The sequence below is a fragment of the Anabrus simplex genome, chromosome 3, assembly GCF_040414725.1.
Source record: "Anabrus simplex isolate iqAnaSimp1 chromosome 3, ASM4041472v1, whole genome shotgun sequence".
Lineage (NCBI taxonomy): Eukaryota > Metazoa > Arthropoda > Insecta > Orthoptera > Tettigoniidae > Anabrus > Anabrus simplex.
This window is the reverse complement of record NC_090267.1, coordinates 28,861,595-28,882,425: the sequence shown is the minus strand read 5'-3', so window position 1 is coordinate 28,882,425 and position 20,831 is coordinate 28,861,595. Positions and strand designations below refer to the sequence as shown.

The 20,831-nt window shown below is 41.4% G+C and overlaps 1 protein-coding gene across 1 annotated transcript in view; it reads left to right on the top strand.

The window, feature by feature from the left end:
* Positions 1-20,831, top strand: part of LOC136866969 (luciferin 4-monooxygenase) — a 132,622-nt gene that overhangs the window by 9,725 nt on the left and 102,066 nt on the right. The window contains exons 3-4 of the mRNA XM_067144059.2: positions 7,334-7,541; positions 18,411-18,717. Of these exons, the coding sequence (XP_067000160.2) occupies positions 7,334-7,541; positions 18,411-18,717 (515 nt within the window). The remainder of the gene's footprint in view (positions 1-7,333; positions 7,542-18,410; positions 18,718-20,831) is intronic.

Sequence of the window (20,831 nt, the reverse complement as noted above, 5' to 3'; positions counted from 1 at the left end):
GAGGGCGTCTGCTATCGTAATCACTACTTTCCACGTCGTCTTTGACTGGTAGTAGGAATGGGATTCTTCTCTAACTCTTTTGTAAAGTTAAGAGGGACTGCCATTGTAATTAATGACTCCCTTCCCGGTTTGACAGGCAGAAGTCAAGGGAGCATGCAATTTTGTTCAAAACTCCCCTAACCGATTGTGTTTGTGAGAAGGCAAGTGTGCCAGCCATTATAAACTAATTTAGCCATCTAAAATGTGACCAGCATTAGGCATTGTGGCCTTGCTATTATAATGGAAACTCACCAACTCAGTGTGACTGACATTAAGAAAAGGGGCCTGTCGCTATAATGATAACTGCACAACTCAATTTTAACTGGCAGGAGGGAAGGTGCCTGCTATTATAATAAAATCTCCCCAATTGTAATCTGTCTGGAAGTAGGATAGGGCGCCTGCCATTGTAACGAAAACTCCCCAAATCGATTGTAGCCGCGCATTAAGTAATGGGGCCTCCCATTATAATGAAAACTTACCTACCGTTATCATCACAACTCCGTAACTCGCACTTTACATTGGAAACAACGCATGGGAACCTCCCCCTTCTGTTTCTGGATAACGCTAAGAGACATGCAATTTAAAAAATCTTATTCACTGCATGTACGGTAATTTACTTCGTTATCTATACAATGTAGAATACCGTTGCGAAGCACGGGTACGTTTGCTAGTTCCTACTAAAACTGAAATATATATGGCAATTACAACCCAGGAAATAACAGGCTAATTATACACTGTAATTGCAGTTACTCCTAATACTAATTGAGCCCCTCCCGCGTCCAGGTACGATACAGCCATAATATCCCGACAGCCAGATGTGATCTCAGGGTATTTCTTGGCATAAGAAAAATATCTAATTTTTTTTTTGGCTAGGCTTAACGTGAATTCAGAGAAAAAGGTAGGGACCGCACGCGACAATCGCCGATGAACGTCTCCATCCTGTCGCATTCAAGAGTAAATTCATCATTTACCGCTTAAGTCTGACGCAAATCGTAAGATGAACACCTTAAAAACTAAGTCTATCTACTCTCAACTGCTATAAATTATCACTCACTGTATAAAAATATAATTAAAAAACACATTTATTAAATTAACTAAAAATTAAAGAATTGAGAACTCGTGTTACTATGAACTTCCAAAATCATTGATTAAATTCAATAATAGTTCGTAATATTCCACATTTTACTAACAAAATAAAATAATATAATGAATTCATTATTTCTGAAATGAACTCACGTTTCATAATTCATAATCATCTTTGAAGAATTAAATCAATCATTCACATCTATCACTGTACCATAATCACTATGTAGTTTAAAATGGAATTCCTCCTTACAATTTATAAAGTCTAAAATCTTGCTATCTGAACTGGTTAATGCAGTATTTCTTTGGCGAAGAAATGTATTATGATGACTGACAAGCTAAGGTTTCCATCCCTATTGCCTCTTTAACCACGGCGCCTAATTTACTATCTTCAAATTTAAAATTATTACATGAATTATTAATCAACACTTAAAATATAAAATAATCTGCTTCACTATTCTATCTAAGTAATTCTTAATTTACTGCTATACGGCTCAATATGCATCCACCGAGCTCGATAGCTGCAGTCGCTTAAGTGCGGCCAGTATCCAGTATTCGGGAGATAGTAGGTTCGAACCCCACTGTCGGCAGCCCTGAAAATGGTTTTCCGTGGTTTCCCATTTTCACACCAGGCAAATGCTGGGACTATACCTTAATTAAGGCCACGGCCGCTTCCTTCCCACTCCTAGCCCTTCCCTGTCCCATCGTCGCCATAAGACCTATCTGTGTCAGTGCGACGTAAAGCAACTAGCAGAGAGAGGAGAGAATATGCATCCAAAACAAATAATTTTAAAATTGAAGATTTTTATAAGTCGGGACGGAATATCTTACGCAGATTTAGAGAATTGGTCAACTAGAACGCAGAGAAGACTAATAGAATTTAAAAAAAAAGAAATATGAACATTTACTTATCGACATTATTTGATTATATTGGCAGTTATTCCGAGAAGAATATTTTTAATATATCATATGTGCAAGTAATTCAATAAGTATCTACGTTATGATATCTCGGTACTATTTATATTCGTAGCTTCTAATATCTATATTGGCTTAACACAACTTTCACCTCACATATGTTATGAGAATACGTCATACGATACCCATATTTTAATATAAACAGCTGTACTTAACGTTACACCATCTCTCTAATCTCAACTATACGTAAATATCTACCATTCATACCTTATTTTATGTCACTCCCACGGTGTATCTCTTTCCTTGTGCTTTCATCGTCTAACTGATCCAATATATTCATATCTAGCATCCACCATCCATATATACGTCTTATAATCACCGTAACCCACATTATCATGCACAAATTAATTCATATATTTCCTTTCTTCGTTATAGAACCTTCAATTAATTCCATTTCATCTTTCTCAATACCATTTTCCATCATTCATAACCTCTTTCATAATAAATGCAATTACTAATTCTTCTCAAATACACCTTTAAATAGATCAATTCTCTTCCAATGTAACGACGCCTAACCTTAAATATTGTGTTCGTGCATTTAACAACATTACTTTACAAGGAATAACTCGACTATATCTTTCACTTCCTCCCATGCGATCCACCTGTGACGTAATCGTTGACTGAATGGTTTCGCGAGATCGATAGGTATTATTCACCATATGACAATCTTTGTATTCAACTGTTAGATAACTTTTCTTCCTACTCATATTCTCAATTACCTTGGTAATTCACTTATTTCATGCATAGCCATACTCCACGAGATATCAATCTAATTATACACTAGTATAGTATTAGCAGATTAAATGTAATGCACTTCACTTCACTGTTTCACTTGCACTCTTAAATATTTCACACTTAGAATACTCTAAACTATTGCATATGCCTAGTTAAACGAAGAAATATAATACTTATGGCAAACACTTAGCTCGTCTTCCATCATATCAGCCGTCAGTTGCTCTCCTCCTGCTCGTCACATCGCTGGTTCATTGGCCATGGTTCGAGGTTCGGTTGGATTCCTCATCTCATCTTAGGTAGGTTCAGCTGGTTGGATCATATCTCCCTCCAGGTTGGTCCATCTCGATGCTTAGCAAGTCATCTTCTTCTCGGAATAACTGCCAATATAATCAAATAATGTCGACAAGTAAATGTTCATTTTTAAGATTTTCTTAGAGTAATATTTCTTTTTTTAATATTCTATTAGTCTTCTCTTGCGTTCTAGTTAACCAATTCTCTAAATCTGCGTAAGATATTCCGTCTCGACTTATAAAAATCTTCAATTTTAAAATTATTTGTTTTCTGAAAATATTATTCTTTCCTTGATTCTTCTTCTGACAGAGTAATTCTTTCCTATCCTTTTCTTCTTTTACGACTTCCAATTAATGATTTCCGATGTATCGCTAATCTTGAGCCTCGGGTCTATCAGTGTACGTATTTGAATAAATTCTCGTATATCCCGCTGTCTCTATATTTTCCACAGTGTTTCTGCAAGTATCTTGCCGTCTTCTCTTAATTTATAATAGTTAATTTTTCAAAACTTCCGCCGTAATCTTTAATAATTTCCTTTCTTCTACGCAGTAACAGCAGTTTGCTTCCTCTCTTCTCGAGTTCAGTCTTTCAAGTATATTTTCTTAATAATATATAATATTTTACTTGTTTTTTTTTAACCATTCCCTGACATTGCTCTGTTCTGCACCGCCTTTGAAAGGAAGTCGTTCCAAGTTAATCATGGCCTCCTATTGTATTCACATGTCAAGATTTTCTTGTATACTCTCTTGGGTCTGAGTGGTCTATACGTTTCCTAGGCGCCATTTTGGAACACGTCCGAAAATGCAACGGGCACGAACGTTTTCTTACGGCTTTCGGAGACGCCGACGTGCCGGAATATAGTCCCGCAGGAGTTGATTATATGCCAGTAAACCTACGGACACGAGGCTGACGTATTTGAGCACCTTCATATACCCCCGAACTGAGCCAGGATCGAACCTGCCACGTTGGGGTCACCGCCTCAACCCGTCTGTACCGCTCAGGCTGGCACAGTTACGTTTGCCTTACTTGAATTGAAAATTCGCCCTCCTTTTATTCATTGAAGCAAGATGTTGGTAGGTATTGTGGGTGGTCTGGTATGGCGTGGAAAATAAATTACCCAGCAAGTTGGCCGCGCGGTTAGGATCGCGTAGCTGTGAGCTTGCATTCGAATAATAGCACGTTCGAACACCAGTGTCGGAAGCTTGAAGAAGAAGGTTTTTCGCGGTTTCCCATGTTCGCACCAGGCAAATGCTGTGACTGTGCCTTAATTAAAGCCGCCATCGCTTCCTTCCAACTCCTAGCACTTTTCTATCCCATCGTAACCGTAAGACCTATCCGCGTCGGTGCAACGTAAAGCAAAAATTGTACATTTAAAAAATGGAAATACCGGGCGAGTTGGCCGTGCGCGTAGAGGCGCGCGGCTGTGAGCTTGCATCCGGGAGATAGTAGGTTCGAATCCCACTATCGGCAGCCTTGAAAATGGTTTTCCGTGGTTTCCCATTTTCACACCAGGCAAATGCTGGGGCTGTACCTTAATTAAGGCCACGGCCGCTTCCTTCCAACTCCTAGGCCTTTCCCGTCCCATCGTCGCCATAAGACCTATCTGTGTCGGTGCGACGTAAAGCCCCTAGCAAAAAAAAAAAAAAAAAAAAAAAAAAAATGGAAATGAAATAAACTCTGCGAGAGGAGAGAAAGTAGGAATGAAGTAATCTCCGCAGAGTGGCGCAATCTGAAGAGGATATTAGGAACTGTGTCGAGTCAGGGGATTTGCTAGTCTCGTGCAACTCCCTAAGACCACGTGCCACTTTTCAAATTTCGTGGCAGAACCAGGAATCGAACCCGGGCCCCGTGAGGTGGCATCTGATCACACTAACCAGTAGATCACCTTATTCTTAAAATTTATTTCTTTAAAATCAGTGATGTTTCCAGAATAAAATCATGAAATGTACAGTTGAATAACACCTAAATGGAGTCAAGTGAGAGGTTTCATGACGATTTTGTAGTAAAATAAACAACGGCACAGTAGACAGTGAAAATGGAAACCTACAACCTGTTTTCCAGTCAGTGACCGGCTCAGGGATGGAATGAACGAAGTCCTCATTTTGCGGCGAGGATGGAATCGTGCCGGCTGCCGAAGCCTGTCGCACTCCTCTGGGGTAATGATTAATGACTGACAGATGAAATGAAATCATAGTGGAGAGTGTTTCTGGAATGCAAGATGACAGGGAAAACCGGAGTAAATCATGTCCCGCCTCCGCTTTGTCCAGCACAAATCTCACATGAAGTGACCGGAGTGTGAACCACGGAACCCAGCGGTGAGAGGCCGACGCACCGCCGCCTAAGCCATGGAGGCTACACTAAACAGTAAAGAGTAATACACGAGACTTTAGTAGATAAAGGGTTGCCACCCCTGGTCTAGGTCAACCTTAACCCATAATGTTACTCCATACGCTCGATAGAGGGCAGACCAGTAGATGTAACTTTGAATTACATCGGGCTGTCTACATCGAGTAAGAAAAAAATCTTGAATATGTGGGGAAATAATCAAGTGACTCATTCTTCTTTGCTGTTCGTGGTGTAGTGGTGGTGATTATTGTTTTAAGAGGAAGTACAACTAGGCAACCGTCCTCTATATAACACTAACCAGAGGGAAAAGTGGAAGGGATCTGACACTTCGAAAAATGAAAATATCGGTCAAAGAAAGGAAAGGGCCACGAAGGGCGTGAAAATGAAAGACTCCCTAGCCCTCGCAAACCTAATAATGTCCGGGTCGGAAAAGAACAAGAGTTGACCAAGAGACGTCGTATAGGATAGATGAAAGTGAAGAGCCTGGCACAAGTACGTGGAACCGATGCTAGGACTCAGCTAACGGCCCCGTGGTCGGAAACCCACGCTCCAAAGTTCAGAGCCCCTAGGGCCCCTTTTAGTCACCTCTTACGACAGGCAGGGGATACCGTGGGTGTTATTCTACCGCCCCCACCCACAGGGGGATTCGTGGTGTAGGTAAAACGTTTAATCATTCTGCGAACTCTGGCGGCGTGGTATAACGTTTTTAATGATATCAATAACATTGTGATTGTCCGACTCGTTGGCTGAACGGTCAGCGTCGTGGCCTTCGTTTCAGAGGGTCCCGGGTTCGATTCCCGGCCGAGTCGGGGATTTTAACCTTAATTGGTTAATTCCAATGGCACGGGGCTGGGTGTATGTGTTGTGTTTATCATAATTTCATCCTCATCACGACGCGCACGTCGCCTAAGAGAAAGACCTGCACCTGACGAGCCGAACCCGTGCTGGGATATCCCGGCGCTAAAAGCCATACGACATTTCACATTTTTTCACATTGTGATTTGAGGCGTTCAGAAGCCAAGCCGACTAACTCCAAAATGTTGACAAGTGCAAGTAATAACATGGTTGGGTAGCATCACTGAATATTTGTCAGTGGCCAAAACAACTAACTCAACAGTTAAATGTTTCATCGCCAGAATATGCTATCTGCTCTGGCAACGGAACTTTTTACCAGTGACTTCAGTGGCCAAAGTGATTAACTCCACACATTCACACATCCAGATCGATCTCCATGGCCAAAAAGAAGGATGTAATTGACCTCTTGAAGTTTATACGTCCTATTCATCACCACTACTATAAAAACTTGAAGACTGCAAGAGATGAACCCGTCGGTGAAGACGACTGCATTACCTATGCAGAATAGAGACAACGAATAACGTATTTTAGGCACTTTTTATCTGTATTTAAGTACTACTTAATGACTTACAATAACACTAGTGCATATTTCATGTAAAATGGTTGTGCATATTTGTTTAATAAAATGACTTGTGTACAAACAACTCAGAATACTGTGTCAAAACTTTCAGTTGGCAATGTGACTACCTCCATAGAAAGTGGCTTGTTTAGGGGGGACAGAGACATTGAAATGTTTTAATATATTTATAAAGTGCTGAATACATAACCTTAATTGTAAGAATATGGGTGAGTGTATTGTAAATATGCTGAAAAATAAAATGAGTTTTTTACAGATCAATAACTTCAGCTGTTTGTACTGAACATTTGTATTTGATGGAGTTAGTCGGCTTGGTTTGTGAACGCCTCATTTCAAACCTCCTCTTTACTATTCCGGGCGTCACTGAGATCTTCCTTGGATTAGCAGAGCGGTACGCAACTAAGAACTACAAGAGGCTGCTCTATTTTTCAGATCTACCTGGAGTATGGCCGCAGCTTCACGTTCTCGCAGCTGGCCCAACAAGCGTGCAGTGTGGCTCAAGAGTTGCGAGCACGAGACGTCAGAGAAGGTGACATCGTAGCTGTGTGCTCTCATGTTCGACCAGAGTTCACTCCCATCATGCTGGGAACGATGTTCACTGGTGCAGCCTTAGCTCCTCTCACCACTGCCTATGATAGGAGTAAGTATTATTTGAATGCTGAACACATTACCTATCTTTTCCTATGGATCCTCATACTACGAAAAACGAAAAATTGAGCAATTTCCTCAAGTGTGCTGAACGTTGAAGGGCTGAAGGGCCCGGAACGCTTTCAAATTATGTCTTGGATCGGACTATCAAACTGAAAATAAATTTCGAAAATCACTTTCGGCCTAAATGCAATTGCGGAAAAGGAGCCTAAAATCGCTTGTTAATCTCCTCATTTCTTTTTTATTCAAATCGTAGCCAAATTAACTTATTTACATATTATTCCTGTAATGTGCTCCTTGGTTCAATGAACTCAGGCGTTTTTCGATTTTTGGAACAATGTCCACACCAGATGTACCACTAGTTACAAGGACATAAGTGAAACTCTGCACTGATTCACATTAGTGCTCGTAGTGGTAGAAGACAAACTGCTGAACTAATTCACCGAATAACGATGATTGAGAAAAGGATTTTAACTTACTTTATTATATCTTACTTATCTAAAATTCATAGCTCATACACATAGGGTCAAAATCAAATCAAATCAAATCAAATCAAATCAAATCAAATCAAATCAAATCAAATCAAATCAAATCAAATCAAATCAAATCAAATCAAATCAAATCAAATCAAATCAAATCAAATCAAATCAAATCAGTTCAAATTACTACTGATCTGCATTTAGGGCAGTCGCCCAGGTGGGAGATTCCCTATCTGTTGTTTTCCTAGCCTTTTCTTAAATGATTGCAAAGAAATTGGAAATTTATTGAACATCTCCCTTGGTGAGTTATTCCAATCCCTAACTCCCCTTCCTATAAACGAATATTTGCCAAAATTTGTCCTCTTGAATTCCAACTTTATATTCATATTGTGATCTTTCCTACTTTTAAAGATACCACACAAACTTATTCGTCTACTGATGTCCTCCCACGCTACCTCTCCACTGACAGCTCGGAACATACCACTTAGTCGAGCAGCTCGTCTCCTTTCTCTCAATTCTTCCCAACCCAAACTTTGCAACATTTTTGTAACGCTACTCATTTGTCGGAAATCACTCAGAACAAATCGAGCTGCTCTTCTTTGGATTTTTTCCAGTTCCTGAATCAGGTAATCCTGCTGAGGGTCCCATACACTGGAACCACACTCTAGTTGGGGTCTCACCAGAGACAAATATGCTCTCTCCTTTACATCCTTACTACAACCCCTAAATACCCTCATGACCATGCGCAGTGACCTGTACCCTTTATTTACAACCATATTTATGTGATTACCCTAATGAAGACCTTTCCTTATATTAATACCTAGGTATTTACAATGATCCCCAAAAGGAACTTCCACCCCATCAAGGCAGTATTTAAAACTGAGAGGATTTTTCCTATTTGTGAAACTCACAACCTGACTTTTATCCGCGTTTATCATCATACCATTGCCTGCTGTCCATCTCAAAACATTATCGAGGTCACGTTGCAGTTGCTCACAGTCTTGTAACTTATTTATTACTCTGTACAGAATAACATCATCCAAAATAAGCCTTACCTCTGATTCCACTTCCTTACTCATATATATATATATATATATATATATATATATATATATATATAAGAAAATATAAAGGTCCAATAATACTGCCTTGAGGAATTCCCCTCTTAATTATTACAGGGACAGATAAAGCTTCACCTACCCTAATTCTCTGAGTTCTATTTTCTAGAAACAGAGCCACCCTTTCAGTCACTCTTTCGTCGAGTCCAATTGCACTCATTTTTGCCAGTAGTCTCCCATGATCTACCCTATCAAATGCCTTAGACAGGTTAATCGCGATACAGTCCAATTGACCTCCGAAATCCAGGATATCTGCTATATCTTGCTGGAATCCTTCAAGTTGGGCTTCAATGGAATAACCCTTCCTAAACCCAAACTGCCTTCCAACAAACCAGTTATTAATTTCGCAAACATGTCTAATATAATCAGAAAGAATGCTTTCCCAAAGCTTACATACAATGCATGTCAAACTGACTGGCCTGTAATTTTCAGCTTTATGTCTATCACCCTTAATTTTTATACAGGGGCTACTATAGCAACTCTCCATTCATTTGGTAAAGTTCCTTAATGTAAACAATAATCAAACAAGTACTTCAAATATGGTACTATATCCCAACCTATTTTCTTTAGTATATCCCCCGAAACCTTATCAATTCCAGCTGTTTTTCTAGTTTTCAACTTTTGTATCTTACTGTAAATGTCATTGCTGTCATAGGTAAATTTTAATACTGATTTAGTAATAGTCACCTACTCTTTCTGGACATTATCCTTGTAACTAGCAATCTTTACATACTGCTGGCTGAATACTTCTGCCTTTTGAAGATCCTCGCATACACACTCCCCTTGTTCATTAATGATTCCTGGAATGTCCTTCTTTGGACCTGTTTCTGCCTTAAAGTACCTATACTGAACCCATGACCTTTGTGCCCTAAGAACATTATGCATAATGTAACAATTAAACTAAAAGTTGGATTCTTGATAGCATGGATTTGACACGTGACGAGGGGGTGATTACCTTCGGTCCCACGCTCTGGGGTACGTGACGTCAACCACACGTGTCGACGGTGGAAGAATCTCAAGTCATTTTTATGAACTATTTCAAAGCGCGTGTACATGGCGTGACCACGCCAAGTCAAAAAAAAATATAGTGCCTATCAAAGGAGGTCAATCATCTCACAAATCGAACCCGTAAAAATTTTAAATGTCCGTGAACACTACCGCCAGAAATGTAGCAAGCATGTAGTCACTTTCAAAACTCTTGAAATTGCAGTTTAGGTAAGTCAGAAAATTTATAGAAATTTTCTTGGCGGCAAAAGGAGAGATCCGAGGAGAGGGGGTAACTGCTATAAATATGAAGGGACGCCATGACGAAGTCTCCTTCTCCGGCATTTGTGATACAAAGCGGACGAAAAATTGTTGAGCTGCTCTGCGAAATCAAACCAACGAAAGTAGACTGAGTTCAACTGCAGATTCTAGCCATTGCGGCTAAGTCTTGACTCCATGAGGAGATAGTTTTCTTGAGTGAAATAATTGTACCAGATAGGACGGTCAAAGTACTGAATAAATTCTAATGTGATTAAGTAATTCGTGTGCGGAAATAATTATAGTCCATCGTGTGCGTTCAAGCAAACAAGTGAAGGGTATTTTCTTTGTTTTTTATGCTTTATTCCAGGAAACCTGAAGAAAATTAATAATGAACTGTGAAGCCATGAATGTAAAAATGGCTAAATAAAATGCCAGGGTCACAGGTGAGCCCTATGACGAATACTGGCGTGACGACATGAGGTAGGTGACTTTCCATCTTACTACCTCTTATATCTTGTCTAGTGATTTCTTGTATTTGAATGGGGATATACGACGCAGTGGTCACCCCTACTAAGTTTTGTAAATGTGAGAGTACGACTAAAAGAGTCATTTGTTTTATTTTCCACTTGGATAAAAGTTTGAAGTCTTGCGAGTGCCGTATAATGTTGTAAAAAGTTATTGCATAGGGTTCCGAAGTGATATCACGTCCAATGTAGATCGTCATCCGTGTGAGTGTACTGCCTATATTTTGTGATGTCAAATTAAGATGTTCATTCGACGTAAAATTCTTCTGTCTGCAATTTGACGTTAATAATAATAATCCATGGTCACTCATTTTCAATCGAGTGGAAGCGCGCCGTCGGGTGAGAACCTAGGGTGATGAATTTGGTCACGGAGAGAAACTTTTTTTTAATGCCCATTTTAAACTGTGTCTGACTGACAATAGAAGATCTAGTAGAATGTTTCAGTCATTTCTCGTAAAAATCAAGTTATTAAATACGATCTCATTTATGCGAAGTTATTCATGATTAATGCATTGTGCGATATTAGACGTCGGGATTTCTAGCGAGGATTTTATTCCAGTTCTTTGTCGATGATAATTGTGGAGCTGGGAAACAGAGGTTAGTTTTGTGAATCAGGTTGGACCTGTCATTGAAGCCGGGACACGGAAGCCCGAGGAATGTTTTATATGAGTTGAGATGAGATGTGCGAATCAGGTTAGAGTCCTGTCATTGAAGCCGGGACATGATAGCCCGAGGAATATTTTATATGTTGGGAATGGAAAGAAATTCATAGAAATCCATAGCGGTAATAATTGGCGACGCGTATAATTAGTGTGGGCATCTTGAAGCATAACCTGTGCATTTTGTTGGTTAGAATATCGTATTTGTTTAATTATGTCGGCAGAGTTTAAAGGGAGCATTTTGAGAAGCCAGTGAACTGTGAATAAACCAGGTGTTTCGTGTAACTGCCAAGCGAACTCGGGGGATGAGAGATTTCAGCTATGATAACGGGACCCGTGTGGAGTTGAGATTGTACTGTAATTCTCTGCCAGGGGAAACGTTAAAATGCTGGATTTAGTTGAAATTCATAGCCGGTAATGATCTAAGTATTGTGAAATACTGTAATTGGGGACGTAATGAACATTTGAAATCATGAACTTTGAGTATAAGGAACAGAGTAACCCAATTTCAGGGTTGTCCAAAATATAGAGCGATGGTCGTGATGATCGGATTGTCTGTGAGGGGTGTGCAAAATTCATAATGGTAATGACGAGATATGACATCGCAATTATATGGCGAGTTGTTTGGTTTGTGCGTAGATTATTAGGATATCCAAGTGTTAATAACGGTTAGGACTAGATTAGATTTTTAAGCGTGATATCACGAGACAGGATATATATAGCTGGACATGAATTATGTAAAATTCTTTTCCAGCCAGATAAACATCGCAATATTGAACTCTCATCACAGCTGCGTAGAAATTTGTGAAGAAACCAGAGTCCGCGGAGATAAATTTTGTTGTTCGTTAATATTTCGTTAAATCATTTAAATTTATTTAATTATTAAATTCAGTGAAACCACATTTGAAATAACTTTAATCAAGAGAATAACTTGGAGATGCATTCTGGAAATTTTAGTTTGTTTTCTGGGGAATGTTAACATGTAAAGTAACGATTAAGGGGACATATCCGAAGGAAATGGATTTTACTGCCACAAAGTTTGTGAGCATTGCTATTGTTGTAATTATTGAACTTTGATTTATTGAGCAGTGAATGTGCTGGGGATAGTAAAGTGGAACTTTGGTCATCAACCGATGTAACTTAATTGTGTTTAGCCTTCAGCCTAGAAACTTGGATGGTCAGGGGGTCATCAACCTCAGTGACTTAGATTAGGGCCATATGCCATTGTAGCATCATTTCCTTGCGGTCATCATCCACAATGACTTTAAAGTAACTTAGAAGATTAGATGTCGGTCCATGACATAGACGCAGGTCACATCGATTCAATTAAGGGTCCATGCCGTAGAACCACTGTGTGGCACACACCAATTGGACTGCCTTAATTATACCTAGAGTCCAGAGTTCGTGTTACGAGGGCTGGACCATAACGAATCACTACGATGGTACATGTGGTCTCACATGGAAGCCGAATTTAAGGATTTCCAGACTTTCCTTTCTTAAATGATTAATAATTGAGACAATGGTTTCTAGTATGAATGCCCGTCAGGCAGTTACGTTAAAGTCTCACACCAGTGTTCTGACGTTTATGTAAAAATGATTGTGGTGTCCAGTGGACACAATTGCCTTCTATGATACCATTGACATGCTTCAGAATTTTCCTGAATAAATAGGAATCTTTTAAACAGACCTTTCATTCCAGTAGATAGATTAGAATTAATGAACCCTACCTTTACCTCAGCAAGTGACGAAGAACCCGAAACGACCCAAGAGACAGATCTAATGAACTTTGCTGATAGGTAAGGAAGGTAGGTATCCCTCAACATGGACCTAAAGGGTTCAGTAAATACTCTTCCATATTTCACTAAAATTTATATGGCCGCCAATTATGCTTGCCATCATGTTATCCTTAGCTGACTTCTTTGCTGGATTAAATTTCCTAGGAATTAACTTCAATTTCTGCTTACTTCCACAGCCATTTCTAACTCTATTTCTTTCCAACCTACACTTCCTTCTTAATCTCTTTACTTCCCTTTATAATATGGTGGATCTTTACCATTCCTTACCACCTTTAAAGGCACAAACCTGTTTTCACATTCCTCAACAATTGCTTTAAATTCACCCCAGAGTCTGTTTACATTTTTATTTACCGTTTTCCACTGATCACAATAAACTCCCTCGTGCCTGTTTTATCAGCCATATGGTACTGCCTAATAGTCCTAATTTTGATCTCTTCGTTTCTTTCACGTTTATTTTTAATTACCACAAAAACAGCTTCGTGATCACTAATGCCATCTATTACTTAGGTTTCTCTATAGAACTCGTCTGGTTGTACCAGCACCACATCTAGAATATTCTTCCCTCTAGTTGGTTCCATCACTTTTTGAACCAGGTGGCCTTCCTATATTAACTTATTTGCCATTTGTTGTTCATGCTTCCTGTCGTTCGCATTACCTTCCCAATTGACATTTGGTAAATTGAGATCACCCGCTACGATCAGGTTCCTTTCCTTATCGTTTCCCACATAGCTGATTATCTTATCAAATAATTCTGAATCAGCATCTGCGCTACCGTCTCCTGGTCTGTACACTCCAAAAGACGTAAAGTTGCTTATTATCTTTAGAGATGAGCCTTACCCCTAGAATTTCGTATTTGACATCTTTTACTTTTTCGTAGCTTACACCAAAATGAATACTCCCCCTTCTACCATTCCTATCCTATCTCTACGATACACACTCCAGTTCCGTGAGAATCCATTATATCATTTCTCAGCCTTTATTCAACTCCTATTACAATATCTGGTAAATATATATCTATTAAATTACTTAATTCGATGCTTTCAACAATGAGTTGCTTGCCTGCTTGTGGATTTTTGAAAAGAGCATCTATTTCACAGAATGCTTGAATGAAGAAAGCCTAATATGCTTCCATTTAGGAGTCTTACTAACCACACTTATATGCAGTGCACGTCACGTTTTTTGATACGGGTTACATACTCGGTGCCAATAGAACCACAGTGGATCCTCACGCTGAGGCAGTTGTAGAAGAACCTAGCATGTCGTGTCACAGCAGTAAAAACCTGTACCTGTCACGTGGCGTAGGGAATTCCGAATATGAGTAACAGATAGGTACCAGACGGCATCTAGTGGAAAGTTGTGAAAGATATTCGCCCAGAGTTCACCATTATCAATAAATATCAGGCGTTACGAAACCGCGGTAAAACTCTTACCGTGGTATTGCCATCTAACCTGTGTAATTCTTCTTTTCGTAACCGCGGTTTATTGCGCTCGTTTTTCTCGATATTATTCCCCTCGAAAGTGATTCAAAGCAGTATTTAGAAGGCAGTAATGAGTTCGACAGTCACTTGTCTTCAATTTATCCCGTTGTTTACGTTTCGTGTGTAACGCCAAAGTGTGTCCGTAAAACTCATCATGATCGTGACTCAACAGACTCTCAGTTCATTAGGTCGAGCCCCCGTGTGGATGGGGGCGGTAAAATAACACCCAAGATATCCCCTGCCTTTCATAAAAGGGGCCTCAGGGGTTCTGAACTTGGGAGGGTGGATTGGCGACGACGGGGCCTCCAGCTGAGTCCTGGAATTGCTTCCACTTACTTGTGCCAGGCTCCTCACTTTCATCTGTACTATCCGACCTCCCTTGGTCAGCTCTTGTTCTCTTCTGACCCCAATGGTATTAGGTATCGAGGCCTCAGTGCGACGTAAAGCAACTTGTAAGAAAAGAAAATTTACCATCATGCTGCGTCCTCAGAACGAATTAAAAAGGTGGTATATGTTTCATACCAGCATGACTCAAAGAGCTAATGGGTAAATAAGCACAAAAACTGGTAGCATTTACTTTAAGCAAAGCAAAGCAAAGTCACCTCCGTACAGGCCATGAAGGCCCTTGGAGGAGTGGAAGGTAAAGCCTTCCACCATTGTTAACCTCGGCACGTGATGGGGTAGAATGGTTAGCTCCACGCCCGGCCGCCTTTGCCCCCAGGAATTAACCTGGTACTCATTTTTGGTGTAGGCTGAGTGAACCTCAGGGCCATATGCACCTCCGGAAGTGGAAACCTCGTTTCTTAAATTTTACGACTTCCTGGCGGGGATTCGAACCCACGTCCTTCCGGGCGAACCGAGCACGCATTTACCGCCCCCGGCCATGTAGCCCCTGCTTACACGACACAGTATATACAATTACACTAGTTAGCGCTCTCTCTATGCTCATACTCATATTTCCTCGGCTGACACTTAAAACCTAAACTCGACAGTCTCACGGTACACTGTCTGCGCTCACACTCTAGTCTTCGTTCACCGCTCCATGCTGATACCCAGTGTTTTGTCCAAAGCCCCTCCAGAACCCGACGTTCAATACACAGCGGCTGGCCCGAGAAACTTCTCCATGGCGACAGAACGAACACTCAGTTCCTCGGACGGAACACTCCGCAGACTGCCTTCTCCTGACAGAGTTTACACTAAACTCGACTCGTCACCCACAGACCTCAACTCCACTCATCTCCACTGGTAAGTCTCACCTGTCTTACATAGCTGGATTCGCCACATCTGGATGTTTCGAGAAAGGAGACGCCTCCAGAGTCCTCTCGAAAGCGAACAATCCCGGCGCACCGTCCACAGCAAAGCGAGTACATGAGAGTCCCAGGGCGAAAACTATACCCTTCTACTCATCTGTTTCCGTGAAATGCCAATGCGTCGGACAATGTCCATCACGTACACGGGCGGGGAAAAACGATCTGTCATGGAGGGAAAAATTTACCCCCATGTCAGGAAAGAAATCCCCTCTTTTCTAAAATTGTTAATTAACTAATTTTTTGTAATTTTGAAGAGGAGAAAAAGTGTCAGGGGGGGGGGGAGCTTCATTTCTTAACAAACGTGCCTTTTCACAGGCTTTCTCTTTTTTACAGTTGGCTTTACGTCGTACCGACACAGACAGATCTTATGACGACGAAGGGATAGGAATGGGCTAGAAGTGGGAAGGAAGGCCCAGTGGCCTTAATTAAGGTACAGCCCCAGCATTTCCCTGGTGTGAAAAAGGGAAACCACGAAAGAGTACCTTCAGGGCTGCCGACAGTGGGGTTCGAACCCACAATCTCCCGGATGCAACCTCACAACGGCGCGCCCCTAACCGCACGGCCAACTCGGCCGGTCAGAGGGATTTGATTTAGATTTGTAGTGACTCAATGTTATAAATAAGCCGAAAAGTGGTGAGGTAACCAGCTAAAACAGGTCGTAAGTTAGCCAAGGCCCGCGATGATTGTAATGAGTGTTCGTTAGTGATATATTCCTAACCAAGTTCGTAAGACGTCTATTAACTGATATTGCGTCGGCAAGAACACAAAATGTTAGCCGATCGGTGTATCACTCCAAGCCTTCGTCCAGGAAAATCTGAAAATTTTGACATGAAGGGGCCAACTACGACTTAATACGGGTAACATTACAGATATTTAATATTACGGATGTAATTTACGAACTTCAGTGAACATATGACTATACTGCATAGGGTTTTGTAGGCTGAGGTCATAATAATGCGTTAAGAACTTTGTATCAGCCTCTGTGGTCAATTGAGTAGAGGTGGGTTCGATTCACACCTCAACCATCCTCGAAGTGATATTCCGTGGTTTTCCACTTCTCCTCCAGGCAAATGCCGGGATGGTACCTAACTTATGGCCACGGCCGCTTCCTTCCCTGTGTATCCCTTTCAATCTTCCCATCCCCCACAAGTCCCCTGTTCAGCATAGCAGGTGAGGCCACCTGGGCGAGGTACTGGTCCTCCTTCTCAGTTGTATCCCCAGACCCAAAGTCTAACGCTCCAGGACACTGCCCTTGAGACGGTAGAGGAGGGATCCCTCGCTGAGTCCTAAAGAAACACCTACCCTGGATGGTGAACCGATTAAGAAAGGAAGAACTTTGTGCGTCTATGCCTGCCATCTAGCGGACAATTTTTGACGCAGCCTACTCGCAGAAAGCGTTGCATAGAGCAGGAGGATCGAGACGGCGGTGACTAACCATTCGTGTAGTAATCGTCAATGGACAAAAGTAAATAAATGAAACAAAAATAAGGAATTTATCGGATCACAACTCTCTCTTTGGCGGAGATGTGGTCATAACCATGTTTACATCAGGATTAAACTCTCGTGAAAAGACACATACCAGTCATATGTTAGGTTTTGCTAAATTATTTTTATGTTCTTCTGCATTGTAGGAATTTTTATTTTCTATTCATATTGTAAGCATTTTGAAATTCATAAATTACCGGGCGAGTTGTCCGTGCGGTTAGGGGGGCGCAGCTGCGAGCTCGTATCCGGAAGATTGTAGGTTCGAATCCCACTATCGGCAACCCTGAAAATGGTTTCCCGTGGATTCCCATTTTCACACCAGGCAAATGCTGGGGCTGTACCTTAATTAAGGCCACGGCCACTTCCTATTCCTAGGCCTTTCCTGTCCCATCGTCGCCATAAGACCTATCTGTCAGTATGACGTAAAGCAAATAGCAAAAAATATTCAAAATTTGTGAATAAATACAGCATAATTTGCATTACCAGCCCCCTCCTCTAGTTCCAAAGTGAAGTAAATCCAAGACCCTCTTCCCCATTTTCATGGTATTCTTTGCACTAGGATTTTAGCCACCACGTCAAGCATATTTTGTTGAAACTCATGCACTGTAGCTGCATAGAAGAAATGAAATATCCTATCTTATTAGAAATCCATTCTTTAAAAATTGCTTTTTCTGACAACTTTCATTTATTGGAGATGCTTCACTTTGGAAATAATCCCTTCAATTATTGAGTCGTGCACTGATATAAGTCGTTCCAAATTTTTCCAGATGACTTCACAAGTATTCTGTCGCTCCTCAAACCAGTGATCATCTTTACGGTACCTGATACTCAGGAACTCATACGATCCGTGCTGTCAACGCTACATCTCCACACCGAAGTCGTCGTTCTTGGAGAAAATTCTTCCAGTTGGCAGAAGTTTCTGAGGCATGAGGTTCAACAGGACTTCAAGGTCAATGAATTAACAGATCTTGAGGACAAGACAGCCCTCATCATGGCATCTAGTGGGACTACAGGGGTACCCAAGTGCATCATAATCAGTCAAAGAAGTCTCCTTGTCGAGTTGATGATATTCAAGTAAGATGTGCATTCATTATGTTATATTCATGACTAGCTGTTACCCCTGGCCTTAGTCCCGTGGATTTCGTAATTGGATAAAAATAATTGCTCCTCGGTACTGCACATTATCTAAAATTCCCTAATGTACCGAGCTCGATAGCTGCAGTCGCTTAAATGCGGCTAGTATCCAGTAGGCCTATTCGAGAGATAGTGGGTTCGAACCACTCTGTCGGCAGCCCTGAAGATGGTTTTCCGTACCTTCCCATTTTCACACCAGGAAAATGCCGGGGCTGTACCTTAATTAAGGCCACGGCTACTTCCTTCCCATTCCTGTCCCATTGTCGCAATAAGACCTGTATGTGTCGGTGCGACGTATAAAACCAAACCCCATGGCACTACAGCCCTTGAAGGGCCTTGGCCTACCAAGCGACCGCTGCTCAGCCCGAAGGCCTGCAGATTACGAGGTCAGCACGACAAATCCTCTCGGCCGTTATTCCTGGCTTCCTAGACCGGGGCCGCTATCTCACCGTCAGATAGCTCCTCAATTCTAATCACGCAGGATGAGTGGACCTCGAACCAGCCCTCAGGTCCAGGTAAAAATCCCTGTCCTGGCTGGTAATCGAACCCGGGGCCTCCGGTTAACAGGCAGGCACGCTACCCCTACACAACGGGGCCGGCATGGTGCGACGTAAAGCAACTTGCAAAAAAATTCCTAAAGTACAAAAGCTCACGAAAAATTGAGTTTCATTTAACCCGGAACCTCTTTGTAAACCACGTTTGTGGTATTGCCTTTTGGGGCTAAGATGACCAGGCTATTGACAGAGCTGACTGGAACATGCGAGAAACAGTCCTCTCTCAAGTCGAAAACAAAAAAGATACATATATCTTTATTTTTAAAAGAGATTCCAAATACCTATTTCCACGTGTGTAACATCTTCAGTTTTTGAGATATAAGTATCCTCATATGAAGAATTCAGCTCTTTCTTCACTCATTTTCAACCGTCGTTAAGTGGACTTTCCGAAAGAAAAAAAAAAAAAAGATACTTGTTTCTTTATTTTTAATAAGATTCCATGTAGCAGTTTTCACGTCTTTAAACTGTTAAGTTTTTAAAGAATCCGCCTCTGTGGTGTAGTGGTTAGTGTGATTAGCTGCCACCCCCGGAGCCTGGGTTGGATTCCCGGCTCTGCCATGAAATTTGAAAAGCGGCACGAGGGCTGGAACGGGGTCCACTCAGCCTCGGGAGGTCAACTGAGTGGAGGTGGGTTCGATTTCCACCTCAGCCATCCTGGAAGTGGTTTTCCGTGGTTTCCCACTTCTGCTCCAGGCAAATGCCGGGATGGTACTCAACTTAAGGCCACGGCTGCTTCCTTCCCTCTTCCTTGTCTATCCCTTCTGATCTTCCCATCCCTCACCAAGGCCCCTGTTCAGCACAGCAGGTAAGGCTGCCTGGACGAGGTACTGGTCATTCTCCCCAATTGTATCCTTCGACACAATGTCTCACGCTCCAGGACACTGCCCTTGAGGCGGTAGAGGTGGTATCCCTCGTTGAGTCCGAGGGAACAACCAGCCCTGGAGGGTAAGCCGATTAAGAAAGAAAGAAAGTTTTTGAAGTACAAATATACTCATTTTAAAATTCACTCCCGCCCCGTTTTCACTTTCTTAGCGACTGAATATCCAAAAATCCTATCTTTTTCTAACATTTGCTTTACGTCCCATGGACACAGACAGGTTTTATGGCGACGATGGGATAGGAAGAGTTTAGAAGTGGGAAGAAATCAGCCGTGGCCTTAATTAAGGTACAGCCTCCCTTACCTATACCGTATACCGTAATATAAATGTGTCCCCAAAATTTAATTTCCTTATGTCCAGTAGTTTTGGCTCACCGATGATGATTCAGTCAATCAGTACAAGTTATTTTATATACAGAATGAACCGAAATTCGCGCACTCGGGCTTCACAGCGCGACTCCTCACATGCCAGCAATAAAAAAATGTCTCCCAAGAAAGTTCGTCCTGCGAGTAAATCCGGAAGAAAAAGAACGTTGAAGGGTGGCAATCTGGCAATACTGTTACCACGTGTATGGTAACTACCCCTGTCAGAACGTATTAGTGGTGCTGTGCATTTGGTGCAG